This window comes from Clarias gariepinus, chromosome 8, assembly GCF_024256425.1.
Source record: "Clarias gariepinus isolate MV-2021 ecotype Netherlands chromosome 8, CGAR_prim_01v2, whole genome shotgun sequence".
Taxonomy (NCBI): domain Eukaryota; kingdom Metazoa; phylum Chordata; class Actinopteri; order Siluriformes; family Clariidae; genus Clarias; species Clarias gariepinus.
This window is the reverse complement of record NC_071107.1, coordinates 31,255,436-31,276,049: the sequence shown is the minus strand read 5'-3', so window position 1 is coordinate 31,276,049 and position 20,614 is coordinate 31,255,436. Positions and strand designations below refer to the sequence as shown.

The window sequence follows — 20,614 nt, the reverse complement described above, 5'->3', positions numbered from 1 at the left end:
GTGTTCTATAACAAAATATGACACACCCACAATTTGCGGTGCATTAATAGCCAGAAATGCATCAATCCTGATAGCAGACCTGAGTGCGGGCATTAAAATAGGCGCAAAGTGGTGCGAATTCGTGCTCAAAAACAAACACTCACGAGATTGAGCGCTTCAGTTCTGCGAGCTCTAAGAGACACACACTGGCTGATGCAGTTGTGAGCCAGACACTCAAGCACGCCATGTTAAATATACAGTGGTACCTTGTCACAATCATACAAACACTCTGCCTTAAGAATGTTTGGCTGAAGAACAAGAACTATGCAAGGAATTTGCCACGACTTACGAAGCATTACCGTTGGACTGTATGAGCGACCGAACCGAGCCAAGCTGAACGTCTGCACGTACGTCCAGGAGCTGTTCAAAACGTGCTTGCATCAGTGGAAAGCCAAGCGAAATCAACTTTTTTTTTTTTTTTTTTTTTTTTTTTGTCATTTTGTGCAAGGTTTAGTAAGACATAGCATCACTTTTTCGTTTTTAAAGCAGCCGATGGCAAGGTTTAGTGAGATTTAAACTCAATTTATTTTATATTTTACTTCATGTACATGTCGTTTCTAAATGTTTTTATATATTTTTTTTTAAATGCAAAAAATATGATTGTAGTGTTGGAAATATTGGACTGAATGCATTTCACAATACAAATTTTCACCCTGAAATACTCGCCTCCAGAACAGAGTAAATTCGTATGTCGATGTATCACTGTACTACAGTATTTAAACACCACACCATATTTAAAATTAAACTGTTCATGGCCATCACCAAAATCGACAGGGCTAAATAAAACGTTCCATCTCGCCCCTAAATGATTAATACATGGGTAATTAGGGAAATAATTTCAGCATCAATATCAAGTTTTTAAAAAAACAACAACATGTTCTCGTACTCTGTAATCTAGTAATCTCCAGAGAGAACACTGATGCCATTCATGATGCCAAATGCTTACTGGTACTCACCTGATTTCTTTAGTTTTCTTAAACACCGGCTTCCCTTCGTTCTCCTCCCCGATATCAAAGAGGTCAGAGTATAGCTCTTTGTTATTGTGATCGACCTGGAAGAGTGCGCATCTGTCCGCGTTCACCAGGTTTTTTGCATATATCTGGAACACAAATCAGCACAGCTACATTTCCTGTTCGACAGTTTGAAACGTCCAACAGAGTTCAACAGTATGACTAATGCCTACTGAGAATACGCCGCATTCCCAGTCATTATAAATACATTTCTAACATTTGTGTTAATATCTGGGCAGGGATCTTGGACGGTCACATGGGAAGTATTTCCCACTCTCTCAATGTTTTTCCTTTGGCTACTTAACAGGCATGTTTGTGTATGAGAGGAGCACCAGTGGGGAAACTGCAGATAAAGTAGGAACCACAAAAGAACTAGAGGATGAGGCAGTAGAAGTGTGGCCTGATCAGACAGAGAACAAAAAAGCAAAAAAATAAATAAATTGCAAGAGCATAAAAAAAAATAATAAAAATCACGAAAAAAAAAAAAAGAAGAGTAAAGGAAACAAAAAAAGCCCAAGGGGAATGGCATAAGCCGTTTCTAGAAGGGGACTTTCACTGAACCCGACAAACAAATAAGAGGAGTTCTTTCATTGGTCATATTTCTTCACTAGTGATGTTAACACGCATGAGCAACAAAAGCCCAGCACTTCTTCTCCTCATGACCAGGCGTGTGACCCTGCTGAGAAAAGCAAAAACATACTCACCATAATATGTTCAAGTAGAGAATCTATTGCCACAATGTTGTCGAAGTACGTTCTGTGGAGAGGAGGAAGGGGGGTGAGGGGCAGTGGAAAAGAGCATGGTTGATCTCAATGCAAAGCTTTTAAAAAGATTAATCATACACACACATGCAGATATATATGTATATATATATATACACACATATGCATACATACACACACGTACATACATATACACACTATACCAGCCTCAGAAATCCCCAACTAACAGCACCTCCGATTAGAGCCGTTAGGAAGGTTTTACAGAGCACAAGTGGCTGAAACATTACTGCATATTCTAGATACCATCAGCATTGTCTTACAACGTAGGATGAAAGAAATATCAAGAAAGACCATGGAATTAGAAGGTGTGCTCTAACTTTTAACTGGTTTTGTGTGTGTGTGTGTGTGTGTGTGTGTGAGTGTTAGTTCACAACGAGACTTTCAGCTTCGTTTCAAGGGCTAGAATTAACTATTTTCATACACATTTTATGAGGGCTCATAAATAACGGAACTAATGGCTGAGAAGCCGTTGCATGGCCGTGTGTGGCCTGTACCTGCGTTACTCCATGACACATAAAGCAGATAAAAGGTCTGGGCTTTCTTGTAAAGTTCATTAAGCAGTCTTTAGGAATAATCGTCCATGCTTCTTGAAGGACATTCCAAAGCTCTTCTTTGGCCATTGGCTGCCTTTTTGTCCCGTTCTCCGTCTGTTTTATATTCAGGCACTGCTTTAATAGTGTTGAGAGTGATAGGGCATTGATTTTTTCTTTTTCTTTTTTACTAATATATATTATGACTACAAATGGAGCTGATGCCAATGGGACAGACACTTTTCAGACAATATTACATGGTAGATCAGAATCGTTTTTTAACTGTAACAGGGGGCTGACGTGCGTCCCCAAGTGGCTGTAGAGTCTGACTGTTGTAGCTGTCTCCTGCCCTCCTCCATACACACTGATGAAAAGATTCGAAGCCCCTGATTGGCTGTAGAGCCGTGATTAATGTGGGAGCACTAGGTGCCTCTCATCCCTCCCCTCTGAGAGAGCTCGGCCAATCGGCTCTCTCTAGACCTCCGGCTGTTATCTATTGTATCTTAAACTGAATAGAAATCAAATCAATAAAAACACTGACATATTAATGTCTTGCAGTTGAATAAAAATGTCCTCTAATATTTTTTATATTCTGTCTTCAACCTTATTGAACCCAACACATTTTATTAAAGATTAGTAACATTCTCTCTAATGTTATACATCCTCCCATGTACTCACTTACTTTGACACATCTAGAAGGAAGTCGTTGAGCTCCGTCTGCTTCGCTAAACCTCTGCAGACCTGGAATGAAAAGAAAAACAAAAGTATTAAAAACATCAGGCAGATCTGTCTTCTCCCCTTCATTAAAGTCCACGTGTTTTTTGGTGCACAGTTTTTTCCTGGCATAAGAGACAAACAAGTCTTCCTTTAGATCTATACTGCTCAAAAAAAAAAAAAGTTCCCTAATACATGACTAATAGCATCTTTAAGCTCTTATAGTTGCAAAAAAAAAAAGAAAGAAAAATCAAGGGACAACGGGACAACATCGCCCCGAGTGTTACTGCTGATGATTAAACAGGTTGCGACTTCATAATTGTCTCCCCTGAGGTGCATGTGTGCGTTAATTCAATGGCCAGGTTACGTATATAGGACCTCAGAGGCTGTTCAGTGCAGATGCCCAGGGGCTTTGCATTTAAATGTGTGTGGAGACAGACAAACACGGCACAGCTAGAGCAAAAGGACGAGAGCGAGGACTCACCTGCACTTGGTGAATAGCTACAGAAGCCCAAGCCAAATTTGCAGTGGCAACCTCAAGAAAGAAAGAGAGAGAGAGAAAACATTTACAAATTCTATTTAATTTTTTAAGGTTAATTCCTCACTAGTGGCACGATATCTATTATTTTATTATTATGGAGCATTATGCATGAAATAAAACACAACAAGTAGTGCTGTTGTAGGAAAATAATCAATGCCAGGCTATTGTTTGTTGTTTTATTATAACAGCATGTCCAAAAATCTTTTTATTTATTTTTTTGGTTTTATACCTTTACTAAATTTAAATGTAGTAAATTAACAACACGCCCATTTTTGTTCACTTTTTATAGTTATATGTAAATTTAAGTTCCTTCGTGTTATTGCTTGAGTTATAAACAGTAGTTACGTCACTACCCGACTTATTCCTCCTTTTTTGGCTCGTCATGTTGCCAAGAAAAACGGAATTCACAGGAAACCCTTCGTCGTGAAAACTCAGGAGACATCATCTTTTTTTGCTCCAGTTTTTCAATCTGTTCATTATCAGCCTTAATCTAAGTGGAACATACAAGTCTCCTTGAATTACTTTAGACACCATAACATGTGAGAACGAGCGCATTAACATAAACCATTCATTTAAATACCTGTAAAGATTTTTAGACTTCGCTTCATCTCTCACTAAAGTGCATCTTTTCCCTTCATAGAGGTTTTATTCCACTTATATGCTTTTCCACTGCTTTACAAAGTCAGTCAATGTGAAAATATTTGAAAGTATCAGGTCTGTGTATCCTAAAGATTAGACCACTGCAGGCTTATGTCGTGTATGTACTGTAGTGCCCCACATTCCACCCCATGACATCACACGCGTAAAACCCTGGCCACGCCATGGACAAAACATACAACGACGGCTAGTTTCTGACCTCCTGGTGGCTGAGGTTGAAAGGCTCTCGGCCCAGGTGGCGGTGCAGCTCCAGCACAGCGATCAGGTCTCCGATGGCCGTGAGGATGGGGAGACACAGAACAGAGTGAACATGGATCCCTGAGTCCTGCCCTGTGCCATGGGGGAACCGCTCATCCTGTGAACACACACACACACAATTCAACAATGCAAAAGTATATTCCTGCCAAACTAGTGTTCCTGCATTCCAGTTCTGGGATTCCCATTAATTGTGCAGTTCTGTACTGTACCTGCTCTACCACCAATGATTTGCGTCATGGCCTATTTACCTTAATTATCTGTAATCGGAGATGTGTTAAGCATGCATAATGAGGAGTTAATACCACAATTGCTCATTCAGGCCGCCAGACATTCCTAGAGACTTACATAGTACTCAGAAAGGTATTCGACATCTCTGGGAAAACGAAAAAAAAAAATATCATGTTCTGTGAGGTTCTTACCATGAACTCTAATTGACTTTTATGATTGTCCACCAGCACCGCCTGACATTGCTGTTGTGACTACAATATTTAATCCAATATCATGATCCGAGCTGGAAACACACCCCAAATATGGAACACTGTTAAGCCTACATTAATTCAATTATTGTATAACTCATCCCTACGACGGCACCGATTTAGGTTGGTCAACTTGCCCATTAAACTGTTCTCGTTAAATGAGCTTAATTTTACTCATCCCCATCATATTTAGTTGTGTATGAGCGTATGCTAATCCCCCGCACCCCGACCACCCCCAACAGTAATGCTTGCCCTAGAAAGAATAGCCACACTCATTCTGTAATCTCTAACCATGTTAAAGAAGACGCAGTCAACCGCTCCCTTTACAACATTACATGGACTTCTGTCTTTAACCCTTTAACCTTCTGCTCAACCTTTTGGTAGAGCATATTCGGAGCCTCTGTATCATATTGATAAATGTGTTGAACTTCAGCTGATTGAGCCCTCACTACAACTTGGGTAAGGTACGCTCTGCTGCCAAAGATCCACTAGATGTTGCTGTATCTTTAAATAATATTTTATAAATAGTATATTTTTCTGTATTTGTGAATATACTGATATTTTTATAGAACTGACATTTCAATCATTTGTAAGCGGCATACAGTATATAGGAGTCTGCAAAAAAAATATATATATATATCGATTTTTGTTTTGGTTCCAAAGAAATAGGTTTACAGTGGGTTTTTTTTTCTTATTTGGAATGCTGCATCGTTAAATAGCATGTCGTTTTATGGCTTAAAAATACCAAGAGGAACATAGAGGATCTAATGCCCAAATTACTCATGCTGTTGCACTACCACATCAAAATTTGAATTTATTTTTTTGGTATTTGTAGATATTTAGACTTGTTGTAGATACTGTACTTTACTGGAAGTGACATCTCAACCATTTGGAAGAGGCATACACTAAGGTATGTTTAAAATACATTAAAAAAAATACTTACCTACCTACATAAACACACACACACACATATATGTATATATACACATACACACGCATACATACTGTATACACACACATATACTGTATATCACTGATCCAGCACTAAATTTTCCTCAATAGAATTATGTCGCTCTTTTGGATAATAATATAATATAATAATATAATATAATAACTATAAATCAAATATATAAATCTGCAAGACCTTAAATGGTTAAAATGACCGATCTTTGTAGATTCATACAAAACCACTGACGGACGTCTAATGACAAGAGGCGGCGTTCATCACCTTCAAAAGAACTATCAAGAGCTTTCCAGTCAGCGTGATGATGCACAGTGACTCACCCCCATGATGTCTTCTACAAGTAGTGTCTTGCGTGTCTTGGCAACATGAGCAGCTATGGTGGTACCGAATGCAATGGGCCCGGAGGGGATGAGCCCTGGAAGCCCCTCCTTTGCCCCTGTTGGCGTGAATAAACACAGGGTCTGGTCCAGAGAAAAGAACGCCATTAAGCCAGCATGTCATTCATGATGCGTTATGACTGAGCGAGCTTGACGACAATTCTACTAAACCTTAATGGTGCAAAATACTGGGAACTGAATTTGAGTAAACAACACAAGATTAAAAAGAAATTAAGTTTACAGTCGACTCATGTGATTTAAAATGCCTAAATAGAATAATTGAACGAAAATAGCTATCCCAACCCTCAAATATGCTTATCTGTTGTAGATAGGGTCATGATGATCACATAGCTACTCTGGTAATGGAGAAGAAGAGACAAATGACTGTTTGCAAATTCATGCATTTGTTTGAACTTGATGCTCCTATAGATTAGAGAGGGCTTGGGTAAAGAGAGGTCTATTCAGTCCTATTTCCTTCTGACAACACTATCAAAGAGCTTTAATAACCAAGAAGGACAGATAGTAATATAAAGCAATTATTATTTTTTTTAAATGTTTTACTAGTGCCAGACAGATTTAATCCTTAAAGCCATGCATCACCAGATCCTTTCGAAAATTCTATATGAATAAAACAAAATAAAAAAATGAATAAGTTTGGACACAGAGGGACACTTACATTGTTGCATTCTCCAAGGAAGTATAGTGCAAAACCATCAGCTTTTGTGGCTGTGAGGTGGGGGGGGGGGGGGGAGCAAAAAAAAAAAACAACAATAATACTTCGGGTGGCTTTAACAATCCTAATAGTGAATAGTCTGTATTAGTGAACATACGATTTAAAGTCGAAAGTCAAATTATGTACAACACATTGTGATTCGTATTCGTCTCTCTCGAGTCTTTTGTACGTGTGCGTGTGTTTGTGTGTGTGGTGGTGAATGTTTCCAGCGAGTAAGGTTTGGGTTTATATGCATGCATGTTTATGCACACAAGAGAGAAAGTGTGTACAGGTCTGTGTACGTGTGTGCGCAGGGGACAGGGCTGCATCCCTGAGCTCTGCAGTGCTGCAGTGTGCTGACGAGGCGTGGGTGGATGAAATGTGACAGCCTGTGTGCACTGAGTGAGTGAAAGGGAGAGGGAGAGAGAGAGAGAGAGAGAGAGAGAGAGAGAGAGAGAGAGAAAGCGACGAGCGGTGTCAGAAAGAGATGAAGAACATGCACCAGGGCAAGGCCTGCTAACCAGGGTCGACCCCAACAGCACCCAGCACTCTCCCTGTGCTGCATCACTAACCCATAAATCAACTGGACTATCTGGTCGAGCACTGAGGCCTTATGGAGACGGACTGCAGACAGGATTTGTCTGTTTAGCAAAATGACAGTAAAGGCCAAACTGCATGCAGACTGTACAATGTCACCCCGTGTCACATCACAGGAAAGATCAGAGTGTTGTCAAATGCAGGGCGGACTCTGTGGTGACAGCTACATAACAAGGCCAGGTTCAGCTTTTTAGTTTGAGCACCTACGTTTTCATTTTCATTCAATTCTAGGATGTTATTTTTAATATGCGAGTAGTTTATATCAACGTGTAAAATTGCTACAACTCCAACAGTTTCGTCACAATAGATAAATCAGCCTGCGGTTGTGTTTGTGGCAAAGGAAATATGAAATTTAGTACAAATAATATATTAGTTGGCTTTTTAATAAAAAGAATAAATAAATAACGTTTAATAGCAAACTCATGGTTTTCATTGTCTTTTTTTTTTTTTTTTTTTTTTAAGTGAGTCACCAACATCCAATTGTAACAAGGACAGAATTGTTAAGGACAACGCAAAAATTTACGGTTACAAAGCAATATCAGCCTCTGATGTACACTGCTTGGACCAAAAAAACAACCAAAAAAACATTGAGAACATTCAAATTAATGGGCTGTATTAAGCAAAGGAAACAACTAAGGAGATTTCAAATGACTTTAAATGGGTTGAAAACCCTTTAACACATCATCAAATCCTGGAAGGATAGTGCTGAACCATCACCTTTGTGGAAGAAACGCGGTCGGAAAAAAGAAAACCACTTGTTAGTGAGACTCATCAGAAAAAAAGGATTCAATTTACTAGGGAGCAAAATGGAAGAGAGTCGTGTGGTCTGATGTGTTCAGATTGACCCTATTCCAGATGGATGTGTACGTCAGGGTGAGATGGGGAGCACATAAAGTGATGCAGCCATCATGTATAGTGGCCACTGTTCAAGCTTCTGGATCCGGGGTGGGCCAGGACCCCGTGATCCGGGGTGGGCCAGGACCCCGTGATCCGGGGTGGGCCAGGACCCCGTGATCCGGGGTGGGCCAGGTCTAGGCTTAGCAACATTATGTGGCAATAAAATGAAGTCAGCTGATGAATGGACTGAATGACCAGGTTATCAAATTCATGGGAGTTCTTCTTGCCTGATGGTCCAGGTATATTCCAGGACTCAATTTGTGAAAAGTGGTTCTGGGAGCATGAAGAATCATTTTTACACCACATTGAGTGCTGTAATCGAAGATAAACCTGATTGAAATGAAATGAAGTGGGGTTTTTTTTTTTCACGGCAGTGTGTGTGTTTACAGTATGTGTGTACTGTATGTGCGCGCACGCACGTGTGTGTGTGTGTGTGTGGCCTGACCTGTTTTGATGATGTTGCACAATTCGTACAGCAGGATTTTGTTGTCTCCGCCCGTGTCCAGCCGCTGCTCCATGTAGCTGTTCAGCTCATAAACCACGCCCTGCATATTAGTGTCCTGGTACTGCTGGACACAACAGACATACACAGCATGCAACTACCCAAACACAAACGGCATATCGCGCAGACAAATTGCGTGACATAAAAACACACATGGAAACACGTTAGAACTCTCTAGGAGTCCTTTCAGTGAACTCCATCTGCCCTGATTACATGCAGGAATCCCGCAACCACCAATTGAGTTGGTCTGTGTGTTATGCAACAGCAGACGTGGTTTACTTCAGCTCCTTCTGTGAAGGGTTACAGTTAGAGACGAATAGCTTTCAGCCTTTTCATCACACCCACAACTCTCTGTATTTGCTTGTCGCTGTCTTATGTCTTCCGTCCTGCCGGAGTGTCCCAAAATTTTCGGCACCCCCAGAGCGCTCACCCCGACAACCTGGTATGATGCGAGTGATGGCCAACTACAGTCATAAATAAGGCTCTGTACCAAGTAGTGATTCTGTAATGACTGGAAATTGAGCCTAGTAAATCACAAATGCTGTGCTGTTCAGTTTTTAAAAAGACGCCTCCAGATATGCACATGCTCACAATCACACACACCCACACACACACCCCAACATGCAATCATAAGTAGAGTTAAGCAATACAAGAGTGAGAATAAAATACACTGTGGCTGCTCTGACATTTATGTGGGTTTTAGCCCTGGCTAAACTATAACGGCTAAAAAAAAAAAAAAAGACAGACAGACATACTTAAAAAAGGAGACATGCAACAAGTATTCAAAAAGAAGTCACCTCACTTACCCTGCTTACTTCTTTAGTCGAAGGTTCATCTGTTCGGAGAAAACAAAAACATATCCAACTCAACGAAAAGGTGCCATGTTAAATAACTGTATTTTATATATTCGTTATTATCGCTTCAACACCGACCTTCCAAAATATTGTGTATGCATTAAAAATAAAAGTCATGTAGATACATAAGTGTAAGGTCATGTTTTGGAAGATCTTTCGGTGTGTCAGAACAGGATATGAATTCATTATTTGGAAAGAACACATAATACTTTCTATACTTTATTTTCTTAAAAAAAAAAAAAAAAAAAAGGGATTTTTCCACCAGCTTGAAAATGGATTTTCATTTGCTTAAACATTCTTGGGTTCGCTATGATTTGGGTTGCCAGATCACACTGACGAAATCCCACCTGCTAAAACTCACTTGATAACTAGAAATTATACTGTAGATTGGAAGACTTGGTACAACAATTTCTTCATCTATATAAATTTCTTCATCTCTATAAATAAAAAAGGTTTTAAAATTGAAGGATGAAATTTCTTCATCTATATAAATAATAGAAAGGTTTTGTCTATATATTGGTCAGAACCAGTGTGGAGTGTAACGTGTTACAGAGGAACCTGTCATTATGTGTGCGTGTGTGTCAAATAAGTAATCCAAGTACTTTAACGCATTACAGAGTACTTGGATAACTTTTTTGATGTAACGGTAATCCAACGCGTTAGGTCCGCCATTTAAGTACAGTGGGACCTTGGATTACAAGCATAATTTGGGTCACGCAAAACTAGCTTGGACAGAATTGAATGAAACTTTGCCAGTCCTTAGGTATACGACTGAAGTTAAACCTGCAGCATAAATTCAATCATAATGTTAAGTAGAAGAGAAATTATGAGCAGTTTCGAGTACCTTTTAACTACTTCCATAAGCTCTTTATCAGTCAATGACGGGTACTTGCACTAGTATTAAATCAAATTAAATTGAAATGGGTGCAAATGTGCTATTGTGACAGGCTGTGCCTAAAGATGCAATTTAAACATGAGTTGCTTATGTAAGAACCTCAGCAGCAACCTCATTTCCCCTCTCACCTGTACCAACCACACTCAACATTCAGCCAGCATACTAATCACCAGCCTGATCATCTGTCATCATCTGCACCTGTTTCTCACTGGAGAATCATAAGTCTCACACACTCACATATATATATATATATTTTTTTTTTATCCTTTGAAAGTGGGCAGGTAAGAGGGACGGGTGAACGAAGAGCCAAGAAAGATGAAAAAATTGAGAAATGAGGGGGTCAAGACTTTTGGACAGTATTGTAAATGCACTTTAAAAAAAAAATTAACCTAATTGTTTATTGAATGCTCAAAATTAAACTTCCTCAATACTTAATAAAAAAAATAAAAAAATGGGGAATATGAGTAACAAACAGAAAGCAAATGAATCTGAACAAACGATCTAAAGTGTTGCTCAAAAAACCTGATCCGATCTAAACTGAGTTTTATGATCCGCTGCATCAGAGTTAGCATAAAAAAATAAAAATAAAAAAAATAAATTAGGCCACATCCACTTAAAATACAAATCACTATAGCACTAAACTGATCGAGAAAGTGGCATTGCATCACACCTGCAGACAGACAGCCCAACAAGCATGTACAGCATACACCCTGTATACGACAATGTCTGTCCCATTTTGTCACCTCAACATCAGGCAGGCATTTGAACAGAACGTTCTCCTGAGTGAAAGACAGCTACTGAGTCAAGGCTCAGAGGAAGTAAGCACTTTTCATGGCACGAGGTGGACAGATGTGGGCCTGAAAACAAGACGCATAAGGCTCCTCTCTACTCTGAGGTAATGTGATTTAGTGTACATTAGTGGCTGCCATGGCAGGAACGTCTCAGTCACTGCGTCATTAAGCAACATGTGACCCAACATGTGACGAGTCCTTTCAGGGACACAATGCACTCTCGACAAAGTGGAAGCACAATGGACAGAGAACGTCTTGTCTAGGTTCTGATAATTCATTTAATATGTGAGGCATGAAGTAAAGACGTGTCAAAATGAAGCTTGGTATGAAGGGAATAAAAAAAAATTATATTTAAAATGTACAGAAACCTGGTCCCTCTGGTGTTGTTACTGAGGATGCTGGGAAATCTGTCCTTGATTATCTGAAATATGACGCAGCAGGCATGTCCCAGCTTGACCCTGCATTCACACTAGCGAGTGATAGACGACGGTTCATTTTCAGTCTAAGTGCATAACCTGGAGCTGTGTGTCTGATGACAGCAGAGTGACACAACAGCAGAGTGACATTTCGCAGTTCATGCCAACGATTGCTCAATCCCACGACACGTCAACTTCTGCAGTTTCAAGGAAACTCTGTTCTTATACAGAGATCATGTGACACCACGTTTTCCCTATTTTGTCATTGACACTGAAGCCCGGAGTATCAGCTGATCTGGATATTGTTTAAAGAGGGGAAAAAAAAACAATATGGAAAATAAGTACTTCGACAAAACATATATTTCAAACAAAAATGGCTTATATTGCAAATATAATAATCTTATGCTGATCCTATGCGTCAGAACTGTACACAGTTTCTACCTGCGTTCAATCACAAGAGCACTGCAAATGGCACTTATAATAAAAAGCCTTATGTCAAACAAAGGAAACACAGGTAGGTATGTGTCTACAGTTTTAAGATAAGATAAACTTGTGTTACTGCTTCAAGAAGGAAATGTGTTGAAACAAGAATAGCAAAGAAGATAAATTAATAAATAAGTAGACACATTCATATTTTGATATATGTCAAAGCAGAAATGCAAAGAAGAAAAAAAAACAACAACAACAACAACACACACTTCAAGTCAGATTTGCATCGAGTGTTCCTTTCTCTCACACGCTACTAAAGCGTCATGTGATACTGCACACCGCAGTTACAGATCTGTGTACCAGGATAAAGAAATACTTATTTAGGATGAGTTATTAGTTAACACATTATACACCTAAAGAGAAAGAAAGAATACATTTAATTTTATACAATTTAAATTTAATGTAATTAATTACATTTTAAACATCAAAAAAAGTTTTCAGAATTCTAAATGTCATTATAAAGGTTAAACATTTATTAAGGCTGCTTTCACACTAGGCATGATTGATTCATGCCATGCCTGGGTATGACTGCTCCCTTCTCCCCGCTCCAGCCAGCTTTCACATTACTAATACAGGAAGTCCCCGACTTACGAACAGTTCTGTTCTAGGAGCACGCTCTTAAGTCCGATTTGTTCATAAGTCTGACAAAGTTAAGTGTTATACGCCCTTGACATGAATATACAATGTAAAGAATACTAATCCACTTGACTAAACCCTTTCCTCGCACTGCCAAAAAACATAAGCGTGGCTAAGGAAATGAATTTCACAGTAAAATGTAACAGTTTGTCTCTACGCCTTTAAATCGCAAGGGGAATCCCGGACATCATTTTGTCTCAGAGCTGTTTTCCACTGTATCGGACTGTGAACTTTCCAAAATTAGGATTATTCAACATCAAAACAGCTTTACAGGACTGATATTTTCTATCATTATGAGTCACTGCAAACCGTAAAGGCTGACTCATTCCCCTCCCCCAGGAAACTCAAATGTTCCCAAGTTAGTTTAACTAACTGTACTGTTTTGTACCAGAGTAAACTTGTTTATTTACACTCTCTGATACAGCAGGTGGCAGTATGAACATAGTTGGTTTGTGAGCCACCAATGAACAACATGGGAAGAAGACTGAAAGGAAGTCAATTGTCGTGCCATTCCCAATATTGATATTTCGGTGAAAAGGTCCACAGCAACGCTCTCGCAAGCCTTCATATTTTATTCAATTTCGATTTTATTTGTATATGTACGGATCAAAACGGCCAGATTGCCCCTGATGAGCAAGCCGAGTGCGACGATGAAAAGGAAAAACTCCCTGAGATGGTAACGAGAAAAAACCTTGAGAGGAACCAGACTCAACAGGGAACCCATCCTCATTTGGGTGATAAATGCGACTATGTCACAGACTATGACATGCTGAAGAAGACAGACAGCATTTATAACGTCATGTTATTCACAGCTGTCCACTTCACGAGTTTTGGTATTTCATACTCGATTCTAAGCATGCCCGAGTACATCACATCGTACATGAGGCGACCCTTTCAAATAGACTTGAGCATGGTACACTGATCCGTGCCCAGGCATGATACGGAGTGTTCATGTTACGCAAACATACCTTTGGGTTCAAGTGAAATGGGATCGGTGCCTGGGCCCGTAGAGTAAAAGAACCATTTTAATAGACAACCTAGAGAGGCTGTTTGAAACGTGCATAATCTGAAGTCTGCACTGGAATTTGCCACAAAACTCCCACCAGATTAATCATTTGATTTTGTAGTTCACTCTTTACTACATTAATAGTTTACAAACTATTCCTAAACATTTTATTTCTTTACTTCGAAAGACACTTTACTGGTGGCTATACGAGCTATGTTGTCAGTTCCGCTCGGCATCCGCGAACATCTGACTTTGATCTTGCAGGTAAACTCCGCTGGCCTTATCTCTCCAGGCTACCAGATTCCACAAGCTGATCTTTGTGCCCCTGTGGGCCGGCTTCCAAATGCAGCTGACGAACAGCATCAGCTGCCTCGCAAAACCTGAGGCACCACCCGATCTCCCCGCTGTCTTTCGGTCTCGTCCATACTGCTGGGTGGTGGGAGCTAGGAGGCAGAGTGCTCAGACGGAGGGCGCTACTGTTCCATCTGTGAGTGAGAGAGAGTGTGTGTGTGTGTGTGTGTGTGTGTGTGTGTGTGTGTGTGTTTGTTTGGCTCCAAACTCCGTAGGAACATACTGGGTAAGCCAGGATCACTGTCGGGGCCTCACCACAGGCTACAACACGAGATTCACCTGGGATTCCCAAACAAATGGCGGGATAAAAGACGAGACCTGGCACTGATCCTTAAAATACAGTGAGATTCATACCAAAGTTAATCAGAGGTCATTCTCATGGCAAAACTAAATCTGTATTAACACTTATACTATTAAACCTGGACGTTTCTCAGTATTAGTATTTATTCCTACAGTTCTTCTTTGTTTTTAGCTTCCTTCTGATGGGATTTTTTCTCTTTTGCTCAGTGTGGTGTTTACTTTCTTTTTCTTCGTTCTGCTTGTTTTTTTTGTTTCAGTTTTCCTTTTTCCTTTCCTCCTTTAATGCATGTTTACTTCCTTTATAAATTTTCCGCACGTTCTCAAAACTCTTGCATGCAAACCTGTCCATGCATACAGAGAGAGCCACTGTTACTCTGTCTTACTCTAAATGAGGCATCCTAAATAAATCTTATAAAGTCTTCTTGCACAGGGGAATGGATTAAGTTAACGCAGCTGAGTGGAGTTGCAATTTAAAAAAAAAGGGGGCATCAAATAGCTGTATTAATACTGAGACAATCCTTTGAGAAATAATAAAATAATAAATAAAAAAAAAGTGTACGTATGTACAGTATGTGAAGCATATCGTCACAGATGATCCCTCCGTAAATTCTGGACCGAAGGAGAAACTGGAAACAAGTTGCTCATTGAGGCCGAGTGTCTCCTCTCCTGCTTTAACTAAATTATGGCACATTTCAGCCATTTTTTTCTCCGAACGCGTCATCCGTAGCGCTCTGCTTTAGTGCCAAAGTGATTAGAGCCACACAGCCGCAGACAGTATGACTGCGTCATAAATCAGCGTGTGTTTACGCATGTGTGTGACTGAGAAAAGGGGGTCAAATTGAAGCAAAAATGACAGTGCGAAGAAAGAAGCATAAAAAAAAAAAAAAAAGAGAGAGAAGTGAACGCAATGGTACAGAGAACAGAGAATTGCAGGCTTTATCCCAGCTGAGCCGTTCCTCTAGAAATGGTGCACTGAAGAGTTGTGAATTTATTAAGTACCCAGCACGTGTGTGTGCGTGTGTGCACATGTGTGTATGAGGAGTCCACAGAGCCAGGGGGAGTGAGGAGGGGGCAACTGACGTCAGCAAGGCCTGAGGGTGCTCATTAGTCACAGCCAAACTACACACACACACACACACACACAGGCCGGATAACACCTCACAAGTTTCACACACCTCAGTAGTCAGTCACACACATGTCTGCAGTCCTCTACTTGCACTTTTCAAACACACACACACGCATGTCGCTTAGGCGTCCATAGATTTGACATTGAAAATTGTAAAAAATATAAATAAAATAAAAAAAGGGAGACATACACATACAACAAGCTCAAATTGGTCAATGCACTGCAGTCGTACAAGTTACCAAATCTTAAAACAGTCTCCTTTGAGCTGTAAAATTAGTCACAAGATACAAAACATGACTGTTCATGATTTGCAGGAGGGGACTCCAGCTGCTCGTACACTGTTCACCTCTGTTCACACTCCAGACCAGGAGATTCGCCTCAGACTTCACTGTTTGCATTTAACCTTAATTACGTAACGGTTAGTGTTCAACACACAGCATGACTGGTTTAAAAAAAAATAAATAAATAAAAAAGTGTTCTAGCAGTGCTGGTATAACAGATAACAGGACCTTTTTCCACCAAATCTGCATCATTCAGCTGACCACGGGTTGCTAAGTAACAGCAATGGTCATGTTACTCTAAGCTGTTGGACTGTCAACAAAACAAGTATGAGGAAAAGTGACATATGACTTGCATTCTTTAGCCCACTTTGGTTAAATTATAATAATAATAATAATAATAATAATATAAAACTGGAGCCGGGGCTGTAACTGCCACACCCGAGTTATGTTACAAAATGTACTTGAAATAAATTACTTGTATAAAAAGTAGTCTTTATAAATCATAACTTAATTTTTTTTATTATCTTTAAAAAAAAAAGTCAGCAAAATACAGCATTTTATTTAAATAATTTTGAAAACTGGACTGTTGTCATAAAAGCAGGAGCATCACTCACTAACTCATCTTCTATACCGCTTAATCCTTTTTTTTCCCTTCCGAATCACATACGCGATTCAAAGCTCTTACTTGTTTCTCTATTTTCATATTGAAATTAAATGCAAATAAATACGACATACATGACAAACCTACGGTACCAACGAGCCGCTTGTTTTGAATTTACTTTTTATAGTGAAAAAAAAAAAGTGCAGACATGCAACACGCATATGAGAAACAATCTGCTTAAGATGACTTAATTCTCCTTTTGTCTGCAATAGAAATCAAGAGCACGTACTGTAGGCTTGCGGTGTTCTTCGTGAGGAATACAATTACTCTGATAGTTTACTGCATAAAGGATATGAAGATCCTGGATATGAATGTCGAATCTATACAAAAATAGATCTAGAAATCTAAATAAAATGTGCATGAGCATGAGCGAGAGTGTTACTGTAGTGAACATCAGCATGGCTGTGATTACCTGTGCACTGATCATCCCTACGACCGCATGATTGTGAATGCGATATTGCTATTATATATCAGATCTATAAACATGAAATTCAAACACAGTAACTTACATTTCAGACACAATAGACCAAGTATTTCCGTTTATTTCTGCACAGAAGCCAAAGCAGGACCGAAAGCTTTGTGTTGCCATGGTGACCACCAGGAATGGAGTAAGTTTCAAGGTAACTAAGTAGAACTGCATTTTATACAGCGAACGCAAACCATTGCGGACTATCCACTGGTTCACAGCAACAACAGTTGAACGAGGTTGTAGGTAAGTTTATGACTCTTCCATGCAGATCATACAACACTTTCACTACAGAGTAAGATAGTGCTGCATCACTTCCTGTAGGTCCTCAAAGATATTTTTAAATAATAAATTCGTTAAATTTTATTCGATTTGATATCCATCTCAATTCCGTGTTACGTTATCTTGCCTTGGCTTCCCCAATTCCCCTTAATTCCCACATCTTAATGACATTTTGGACAGTGGAAATTGTGAGCTGGAAGCTCTTTGACATCTATTCATAGCCTTTCTCTTGCTTCATAGTTATCAATTAGGTTCATTTTCAGATCCTCAATCGACTGCTTAGGAGACCTAGATGTGCATCATCAGATTTATTTCCACAAGGCTTATGCTTCTCTCTTTCCACTCACACATGCATATATTACTGAATTTTGTTGGAGAGATTTCTTTCACACCTCTAGATTTGGAGGTCTGACGCACAATTTTTATTTACTTTTATCCAATTTTTTTAGTCTTTGAGAAGTCCTTTTCAGCACTAAGGAAGGAGTCGATATGACTGCGAGATGCCAACCAGTATGGGTTTTTCTATGGCCGATGGCTGATATACAGTATGATGCCAGTTTCCAACAGTTTAATTACACCAAATGATTCACAAAATTGCTTAACTTCGACATAAAAAAAAAAAAAAAACCCACAAGGTTCATACATGTATTATTTTTTTATACATATATTTTTTTTATTTACTGCTCCCTTCAAGAACCCCATTTTTTAAAGTTTCTCATCATCACTACCTATAAATTATGTATAATTGCAAGTAAAAAAAATATAAGCCAACAAGCACATTTAACATATTTAGTAGCAGCTAAAATTAGCTAGTGTTGAGCACATTTGTAGCTTGCGATTAGCACCATGCAAACATTATACATCTCATACACAACATGCTGATTCAAAAGGTCATGTGATCTGATGAATCCAGATTGAGCCTATTCCAGTGACGTGTGCGTGAGTGTAAGAAGGGATGCACATGAAGCTATGCGTCCATCATGCATAGTGTCCACTGTCCCAGCCTCTGGACGCAGAGTTATGATCTGGGGTTGTTCCAGTTGACCAGGTCTAGACTCAACAACGTTATAATGACAAAAATTAAAATAGTACTGAATGACCAGATTATCACTTCAGTGGAGTTATCCTTCCCTGATGGCGCACACACATTCCAGGACTCAAATTGTGAAAGAGTGGTTCTGGGAGCATGAGGAAGCATTTCCACACATCAATTGTGAGCTGAAATCAGAATAACTGACTGAATGAAATCTTATCTGAATGAAAAACAGATACATTTTTACAATGCTTCCAAAGTAAAAGCACAGGGTTCCTCACGGATGCGCCTGCCTGTTCCATCTCACCCACAAATAATCTGAGCTAGATTAACTGTGAAATTAGCAAGCCAATCTTAATTGTTCAACAGGGCTGATCTTATCATCGGTTTACGCAAAGATTGTGACTATGGAAAGCCAGAACAATATTTGTATAAATAAGAAATACAGTCATCCTAGTTAATTCATTTATTAATGCAAGCCTAATAGAGATAAAGGGGAAAAATTGATTTAGTTCTGTATCATGATGCTTTTGTTTGGCAGTTCATGCATCACCCCGACTCCAAAATGTTTTTTTTTTTTTTTACTTATTTTTTGATTTACAGTGGAACCTTAGCATACAAATGGCCTCTCTGACGAAATTCTCGTCTTAAAAATTTTAATTTTGGAAAAAAATGTCTGCATATAAAAGCATTTTCGGCATATAAATGAACAAACTAAATGCCGGCTAAGTGGCCCGTACACCCGGGAGCCGTTTAAAACTTGTCTACGAATTGGAAAGTCAAGTCAAAGTCAGTTTTACGATTATGACATTTTACGGTTTTTTTTTTACGGTTTTGAAAGAGTCAGTCCATGATACCAACATTAATTTAGGCATTCGTTCAAAAGGATATTTATTAAATCGTGATACTTACAGAATCCCATTACCTTGTTTCTCACCTAGGTATTTTAGTACAATCGTATTGGCAGGTCTCTGGTGATTCCCATCCATAATGTCTAATATAAGCACTTTTCATAATTTTGGTTTGCACGAAAAACACTCTGGATGTGTTATCTAATATATGGTAGGGTTGATTTTTTAGTACAACAAATCTACTTTCTAATATCTGAAGTTTAATACTCCAGGTCATGAAATATTGCATCAATCTAATGCAAACCAGGCAGGGGGCAAAATATTTGGTTATTACTGCATATATGGCTCTATCCAAATAGGAATAGGTACTTTCTAAGCAAGGACAAAAAATTACAACGGGAACACTGTTAATTAGATAAATAAATAAAAAACCCCGCATTAACAATGTATCATCATTAAACTGTTTAAACCTGTGATTTAAATTACAGTTAGAGCTTTTGCTATAAGAAAAATAAATCCATGGCTTCAGGTTTAACAATTCAACAGTGGTATCTTATATTCACATTTTAATAGCAACCAATTTGTCTGTATGTCATAAGGGAAGCCTAGTATAAACACGCACGGAGGGATGGCGTCTTGGAGCCGACATCTTTCTGCTTTATTATTTACTAAGCCAAAGAGTTAATGCCTTGACCAGAGCGAACGATCTGGACTGCAGACTCATCGTTTGCAACAAGGGCAACATGCTTTCTTATACACTGTAACGATGTCACAAAATATATTAATCTCACTATAGTGCTCAAAATAAAAATAAAAATATATATAAATCAGGCTACATCCCTTTTATATGCACACACACTATGTAGGAAAGCATTACGGCTGCTTAGAATACATCCTCCAGCTCCTCTGCTGCTCTCATGCAGAAAACATTTCCAAAATGCGACACATTGCCCCCCCCCCTCCCTCCACCTCCACTCCTCCCCGGCCTCCTGCATGCCCCTGGAGGTTGGCTATGACGTCAGAGTCTGAGCTTAGGCTGGCCGCCAGCGCCGTGGGCCCTTGATGGCTGTGGTGGGTCTGGTAAAGTGGGGGCAGCACATGGCAGTGCCAGGCCTGTAAT

At 39.3% G+C, this 20,614-nt stretch overlaps 1 protein-coding gene across 5 annotated transcripts in view; it reads right to left on the bottom strand.

Annotated features, from left to right (window-relative positions):
• Positions 1–20,614, bottom strand: part of pde10a (phosphodiesterase 10A) — a 118,487-nt gene that overhangs the window by 17,865 nt on the left and 80,008 nt on the right. For 2 of the 5 annotated variants that reach the window (XM_053501875.1, XM_053501879.1), the window contains exons 3-11: positions 9,854–9,891; positions 9,000–9,120; positions 7,025–7,074; positions 6,292–6,432; positions 4,473–4,628; positions 3,560–3,610; positions 3,044–3,102; positions 1,754–1,805; positions 996–1,138 (exon numbers count right to left, since the gene is read on the bottom strand). In XM_053501875.1, coding sequence (XP_053357850.1) covers positions 996–1,138; positions 1,754–1,805; positions 3,044–3,102; positions 3,560–3,610; positions 4,473–4,628; positions 6,292–6,432; positions 7,025–7,074; positions 9,000–9,120; positions 9,854–9,891 — 811 coding nt within the window. Of the gene's footprint in view, positions 1–995; positions 1,139–1,753; positions 1,806–3,043; positions 3,103–3,559; positions 3,611–4,472; positions 4,629–6,291; positions 6,433–7,024; positions 7,075–8,999; positions 9,124–9,853; positions 9,892–20,614 lie in introns of all 5 variants that reach the window. The other 3 variants (XM_053501877.1, XM_053501878.1, XM_053501876.1) reach the window with 2 other exon arrangements.